This window comes from Pangasianodon hypophthalmus, chromosome 3 (genome assembly GCF_027358585.1).
Source record: "Pangasianodon hypophthalmus isolate fPanHyp1 chromosome 3, fPanHyp1.pri, whole genome shotgun sequence".
Lineage (NCBI taxonomy): Eukaryota > Metazoa > Chordata > Actinopteri > Siluriformes > Pangasiidae > Pangasianodon > Pangasianodon hypophthalmus.
Genome location: NC_069712.1, coordinates 34,086,310 through 34,093,809, shown reverse-complemented (window position 1 = coordinate 34,093,809; position 7,500 = coordinate 34,086,310). Strand labels below are relative to the sequence as shown.

Here is a 7,500-nt window from a genome sequence, read left to right as displayed (position 1 = left end):
CTCAGAGTTTGAGTGTTTGTTCTTCTTTATCTAGAGCAGCTCTGTAGACGCTGATGGAGTTCGGGATGTTTTTACGACAGGGAGAAAACGTTCAGAAGGTACGAGAATAAATCTAACTATCGAACGTGGGTTCTGTGTCTTCGCTAATAACAGCTTAGATGACGAGTTTACAGTTTAATTTAGCTTTTTTTAATGTTTTTTTAAGATTAATGAGTGAAGGTCTTGATGTTGATGCACTATCGCCACCTACAGGACAGTCTAAAGTACATGTTATCGTATGGTGATTAAAAAAACAACAACAGAGAGAATTTTTTTTTAAAAAAAGAGTATTTTCTGAAATATCAGTGTGCGTGTGGACGAGGCCTCGGTCCCGCCTGTCGCTCTGCGTCACTCAGACATGCTGCATGACGGATCACACTGCGGTAAAGCTTCGAGTTCTTTTCTTTTTGTTTCTTTTCTCTGTTTTTTTTCTGAGCAGTGCCGAAGCTTATAGCTGACACTTTCCTGTAAATCATTCTGTGTTTATCATGATCATAATTCACTCTCAGTGCTCTGTAAGTCCTTTTATAGACGTTCTTTTATATTCATAAACCACACAGCACCACTAACAGGACAAACACTAAACTACGCTGCGCCTGTAGGGGGCGCTGAGGGGAGCCTTTTACATGCGGAAGAGACAAATGTCTGATATATTAATGCAACTTATACAACGATGCAGCGTATAGACTATATTATTATTATTATTATTATTATTCTGTTTTTTAAGGACAGGATTTAGGCGAGCGCGTCTCAGACTCAGAGATAATTATATTTCTGAAAATACTTTAAAAATATTGTGTGTATCAGACAAGTGTTTATTCAAGCCTATATTTTGGGGCTTTTTTTTTTTTTTGCATAAATATATATAATGTCACCACATGTTTACAGATCATTAAGAACTTTTATTACAGCATTATAGTGTTTACTAAGATATAAAGCATTATAAGCAGTTATGTTGATTTATGAATGTGCTTTAGAGAAAGTGTCAGTTTTTGTTTGATTTCTATGCATTTCGTCAGGATTTCGACTTTCTTACACACACACACACACACACACACACACAATCATGGACATTTGTTTCCCTTGTTTACAATGACGCTTTAATTTTTTAATTGATTTTTTTAGTATTCTGCCAAACGTGTTCTCCACACAGACGATAATATAAAAAAGATGTTATATTAGGATCATTTGTATTATAAACGATGATATTTAAATAGATAATTTGCTTCCTTCAAATGAGTGTTTGGGGTTTATTTTTTAGTTTTTTTTAATAATGATTCATTCGTCATGATTTATTTTTTTTAATGAATGAAGAAACAATTAGGGCGAGTTGCACTATGGATTTATTTTGTACGATGTGTTTTTGATTTACAGCGATGCACTACAGTCTTCACGTCGTTTCACGCTTTTATTTATTAAACACGATTCGACTCATCATGCCTTTTGGGGAAAATGCAATCATGTGGGTTTTTATTTTTATTTTCTGCTTTTCTCTTCAAATGATTTTTACTGAATATATAATTGTATATAAAATTATTATTATTACTATTATTATTATTATTATTATACATGAGTGTAAAGAAGGGATTGCTCTGAATATTTATTACTGTGCTTAGACATTTTGTACCTTTTTCATTTACGCTATATAAAATTAAAGGTTATTAAATGTATAAACTGCCCGTGGGTTAAAACGGAGCCGCGCTTCTGATGGACTGTTTCCCTGTTTAACTGAAAATCTTTTTATAAGATGGAAAAAATAAATAAATGAATTTGATTTAGCAGTCCAGTCTGATTTGATTTGTTATGAGTTTATGGAATATTGGAGCCGTAGTGAAGGGCGTACGAGTGTTACGGAGCGTCTCCTCTCCTCCGCGCTGTGGGTTCTCCAGATCTATAAAAACACTGGCTCTAGATACTTTAGACCCAGAAGTGCAAACTGCAAAAAAAAATCATCTTAGCAAGTGAAAATCTCTTGAATATAGTCACATTTATCTAGTAATTCTTTTATTATAAGATTACAATAAACCAAATATAAGATCATTAAACCAATTTCTGGATATTTTTATTCATTTCAAGCTTGTAGTTGTAGTTTTCTTGTTGTACTGACAGATAATTTCGCATCTTTTTAGAAATAAATATTTTAAAAAAGGAGTAATTTATCTGCCAATAGAACAAGCTCACAAATCAACATGATCACAGATGGCTTGAAAAAGGTTTAATAATCTTCTGTTTGGTTTATTGTAATCTTATAACAGGAATTAAGAGATAAATGTGACTATATTCAAGATATTTCTTGATAAGATAAGATGTTAATTTTTGCGGTGTAGATGCTCGACCTGCTGGAAGAATACACACGAACACAAGAACATCATCTGTGGTTCTGCAGCATCTAGAACAATACAGTTATTAATCTAGAACATCAGCACCCGTCCTTCTTCTACTGTGTCTTAAGGTTCTTATGGATCCAGGCCATCTAAGGTGTGTGTGTGTGTGTGTGTGTGTGTGTGTGTGTGCGCTAGAGTGGTTCTTATGGATCTATTGTCTGTCCGTGAGGTTCTAGAGCACTTGGAGTCAGTTGTAATTTAGCTGGAACGGTTCTGGATCAGCAAAGTGTCCTTTTGGATCGAGATCATTTAATGATTTGTGGTTATGGATCTAGAGCACTTTAAAGGGTCTCTTCTGATTGATCCAGAGCAGCTAGAGTGTCTGGTGTTATGGATCCAGAGCAGCTAGAGTGTCTTTTCTATTCTGTAAAATAATAAAAAGAAATACAGACAAAATGTAACAGTTATCATAATCTGTATCATCACTGTGTCTTTCTTGTCAGGAACGTTAAATTAATGAAAATTAACTTATCAACATAAAGCAAAATGTGAAAAAAGTAATGAAAACAGCTTCTTATCAGTTTGCGTGCACACACACACACACATACACACACACTTCGAGTTTTTATCAGATCAGACTTTGCAAACATTTTGTGCTTTTTCGTGTGTGTGTGCATGTGTGTGTGTGTGTGTGTGTGTGTGTGTGTGTGTTCAAGTTCAAGTTCAAGTTCAAGTAGAGTTTATTGTGATTTCAGCCATATACAAGTACAGAGTGAAACAAAACAACGTTCCTCCAGGACCAAGGTGCTGCATAAGACAAACACCGAACAACACAGAGCTACAAGGGACATAAATTATACATAAAGTACACAAGTGCAAACATGTGCAGACAGCACAGGACAGCACAGGACAGCACAGGACAGTACAGGACAGTACAGTGACTACTGAGAGACAGTGAGCACAGTAAATCCCAGTGCAGCGCCGACCGGCACACAGTTCTGTTTAAAAGTGAACCTCGTGACAATAGTGACAATAGTGCAAGAGAACAATACAAGTAGCTGAAACAGTGTAAACAGAAGAGTAGCAGCCTGTGAACAGTATAATATAATGAGTAATGTAGCAGCATAAACGTGCAAAAACTTGATTTCAGAGAGGATGGAAGATGCTCAGTTGTATATATATATATGAGTGTGTGTGTGTGTGTGTGTGTGTGTTCCTTCAGTCCAGTTTCTGAGTGTTGAGGAGTCTGATGGTTTGGGGGAAGAAACTATTGCACAGTCTGGTTGTGAGGCCCGAATGCTTCGGTACTGTTTACCAGACAGCAGGAGGGTGAAGGGTGTGTGTGAGGGGTGTGTGTGAGGGGGGTGTGTGTGAGGGGTGTGTTTGGGGTCGTCCACAATGCTGGTGGCTTTGCGGATGCAGCGAGAGGTGTAAATGTCCGTGATGGAGGGAAGAGAGACCCCGATGATCTTCTCAGCTGTCCTCACTATCTTGCGATCCGAGACGGTGCAATTCCCAAACCAGGCAGTGATGCAGCTGCTCAGGATGCTCTCGATAGTCCCTCTGTAGAACATTTTGAGGATGGGGGCTAGGAGATGGGCTTTAATCAGCCTTCTCAGAAAGTACAGGCAGTGTGTGTGTGTGTGTGTGTGTGTGTGTGTGTGTGTGTGTGTGTATATGTGTGTGTATGTGTGTGTGCTTGGACAGCTGGTGATAAAGCAGAAATTCACGTCCTGTATTTTTTTCTCTTTGTGGTTTAACTGCAGAATTTCGTTGTTTTATGTTGCTGCAGTTTCGCCGCATGTGATGTTTCATGTGACTTTCTGTCAGCTGTCCTTCTGCGTGAAACGGTTTATAATTAACACAGAGAGAGAGAGTGAGAGAGAGAGTGAGAGAGAGAGTGAGAGACGGCTGTGTCCCAAACGCTCAAGGTTTGATAGAAGACATCCAAAAATTCATGCTTCATCAGAAACATTTCGAAGAACATGTGTTTCAGGACGGTTTAGATCCTGAGTCTCTGAGTTGCAGTTAGCGTGCGAGATTATTTAACTCATATCAGTTATTTAACTCAATCAGAATAATCATGTTTTTTAAATTTTATTTTATTCAGTTATTAAAGCAGCATTACACTTTATTATGTACAAGAAGTCTATTTAACAGAGCAGAATTGTTCATCAGCTCCTGATTGGCTTGTTCCAGCTCTGGCTCCGCCCCCTTCTTTCACCTTGACTAGACTTGGACAGCATTTGGGACGGAGCCGTGATCCTTCAGAGCCGGTGAACTTTATCTCAGACTATATAGCAGAAATAAAAATCAGTCATGTGGCAATGACGTGATGTCGCAACGCTGTCACATGCTGCCCAGGGCCTCGGTGCAGGTGCACTGTGGGAAATAACAGGTGAGTCACACTCCACATACACAACTACACACACACACACACACTCCGGATCTGTACACTACACACTCTGTGGTTTAGACGAACATCTACAGGAAGTCTAAAGGTTTCTCTCAGCACCATGTTTCCTTCTCAACACTGGAAAATTATTTATTATTAATTTCTATAACAGTGTAAAATAAAACCCTGAAAATCTCTCAATCCACAGAAAAGGATTTCTCTATAAATGATTCGCAGAGCAAAACTGGTATTGCTGATGAATATTATAAACACTGGAGCAACAAATTTCATACAGATACACCTAGAGACTATTATTCTCTTAGACTATTTACTAATAAACTGTATAAAACTTTCTTTTTTAAAAAAAAAATTTAACATTATCATTCTGTAAACCAGGTGCAAATTTGTATTTATACTTTTTTCCCCCATGATTTCAATATCTTTATTTATCACATTATAAATCATTATAAATAAACAAATAAGTTTACAATATTTTATGTATTATAGCCCTATTATTAAAATTATTTTTAATGTATTGAAAGAGATGAATAAAATAGCACAGATGCAAAGAACTGTGCTTCAAATCTTGTAAGTTAATCAGAATTATTTATTTTAATGTATTTTATTGTTTGTGATTTATAATATGCTACAAATTTGCTTATTCATTTAAACGTAATCCTTAATACCTTTTTATTTTTTTTTTATTGTTATGTATTTTTAAGAAGTTCTTTGTTATATCTATAGTATGCCTCAATATACATACTTTCTCGTCTGCGTTTTTTAAAATTACTTATTTAAATTTTATACTTACTTATTTAAATAATACTTTGAATTTTTTTATTTTAATGTCGCTAATGTAGTAATATGATATAGTGTTGCGCATGCGCAGTGCTGATTAAGCGAATCAGGCGGGATAAATAAAACCACATGATCCTACGGTCATGTGAGGGAGCATGCCCCGCCCACAGAGCGAGAGCTGCGCGCTGATTGGTCAGCGTGATTGTCAGTCATTCGGTGTTTTAAAAACAAGCTCGGTGAACTGTATTTTCGCTATTTCGCCACAGCTCAGCCGAGGTGAAGGTGAGAGTTCACACGCTGGCGCTTTATCACTAGGTTGACTTAGTGTTTTAAATAGCAGTAATGTTGATTTTTAAGTCTTATTTTTATTCTGAGTGAATGGGTGTGCGTGCGCGTGCGCGTGCGTTACGTTATTCCATAACAACAGTGCAGGCGGCGTTCTGAGGTAAAGTTTCCTTAAATCCGGTTACTGAGGCAAAATAATGTTAGACACTCTGTTTTTTTTACTTGTTTTCGATTCATTAGACGTTAATGATAGTGTAATTACACGTATTTAGTGCTGTAATATCTCTAAAATGTGTGTGCGTGTGTGTGTGTGTGTGTGTGTGTTAGTTTCATAGCTAAATGCTAACAGCTTTACGGGAAAAAACAGTTGGGTAATGCGCGCGCGCGAGCGTCGAGATTATTATTATTATTATTGTTGTTGTTGTTGTTGTTGTTGTTTATTTTGTAGCTTTTCAAACTAGTGTTATGTCAGTGTGCTTTATAATAATATAAATAAAGTAAAAATATTGTAAATAAAATACATTATAAAAATACAGTATAAAAATATTTTTAAAAAAATGAAAGTATTATAATAATACAATAAAGGTTAAAAAAAAAGTAATATAAATGCTGTAAGTAAACAAAGTCAATTCCAAAATTATTGGCACCCTTTATTAAAAAATACGCAAAAAATACATTATAAAAAATATGCAAAAAATATATTATAAAGAAATACATTATAAAAAATATGCAAAAAATGCTATATAAAAATAAAAAAAATACTCAAAAAATATATTATTAAAAATACATAATAAAAATATGTAAAAATATGCTATATAAAAAAATTATAAAAATATACGCAAAAAAATTATATATAAAAAAATACATTACAAAAAAGTAAAAGTATAATAATACAATCAAGGTAAAAAAAAAAAAATAATATAAATGCTTCAAGTAAACAAAGTCAATTCCAAAATTATTGGCACCCCTTAATATAAGGAGTATGTGAAATTAATAATGTCCAGTTAGTGTTGTGTGATATGATGAGATTAATTAGTACATTATTTTCTGTACGGTCATTTTTTATTTATATATTATTATTATTTCAATTTTTTTTTAATTCCGTCTTACAGTGTTTTACACTGTCTCGTGTGTGTGTGTGTGTGTGTGTGTGTGTGTGTTGTAGTGATAGACAGCTCAGGGCTGGACGATACGATCCTACGATACTACGATATTGTGATCAGTTTGATTGCAATACGATTTCCTGAGACTCAAGCCGCTGATCTGATATTAAAATCCACTTTCGCTGGTTAATCCGTATATTATTTGTAGAAAGCGGTAGTTTTTATTAAATAAAAACTGAAATGCTGTCGTGTGTGTTCTGGTGAAACGTGACCATGCACATGATGTGCAGAAATAATGTTTAAAAAAAAACTGTAGGAAGCAGCACCTCGAGAGATTTACGGTAAAGTGATATGAACGAAAACTAAAATCTAGTTTCATTTGATTGAAATGTGTTATTTTGCAGATGAACGGCTCGGAGAAGCCTGAGTGCGAGTCTTTACAGATTTCGAGTTAATCGCAGGTTCGTAGAGTGAGGAAGTGCAGCGAGATTAAACCCTGATAACATCTCGTTCCAGAGGAATTCAGAGTAAAACATGATGCTGTGTAATATTTCAC

The 7,500-nt window shown here is 35.3% G+C and overlaps 2 protein-coding genes across 6 annotated transcripts in view; both read left to right on the top strand.

Annotated features, from left to right (window-relative positions):
• Positions 1-1,813, top strand: part of pcnx1 (pecanex 1) — a 28,933-nt gene extending 27,120 nt beyond the window's left edge. For all 3 annotated transcript variants that reach the window (XM_034302769.2, XM_034302768.2, XM_034302767.2), the window contains exon 36: positions 1-1,813. This exon is cut by the window's left edge and continues 1,227 nt beyond it. The gene's annotated coding sequence lies outside the window, so the exon portion shown is untranslated.
• A 3,883-nt stretch (positions 1,814-5,696) lies between these two features.
• lgmn (legumain) overlaps positions 5,697-7,500 on the top strand; it is a 14,851-nt gene continuing 13,047 nt past the window's right edge. The window contains exon 1 of one of the 3 annotated variants that reach the window (XM_053232905.1): positions 5,697-5,838. In XM_053232905.1, coding sequence (XP_053088880.1) covers positions 5,712-5,838 — 127 coding nt within the window. In that variant the 5' untranslated portion in view covers positions 5,697-5,711. Of the gene's footprint in view, positions 5,839-5,868; positions 6,002-7,500 lie in introns of those variants that run through there. The other 2 variants (XM_034303179.2, XM_053232906.1) reach the window with 2 other exon arrangements.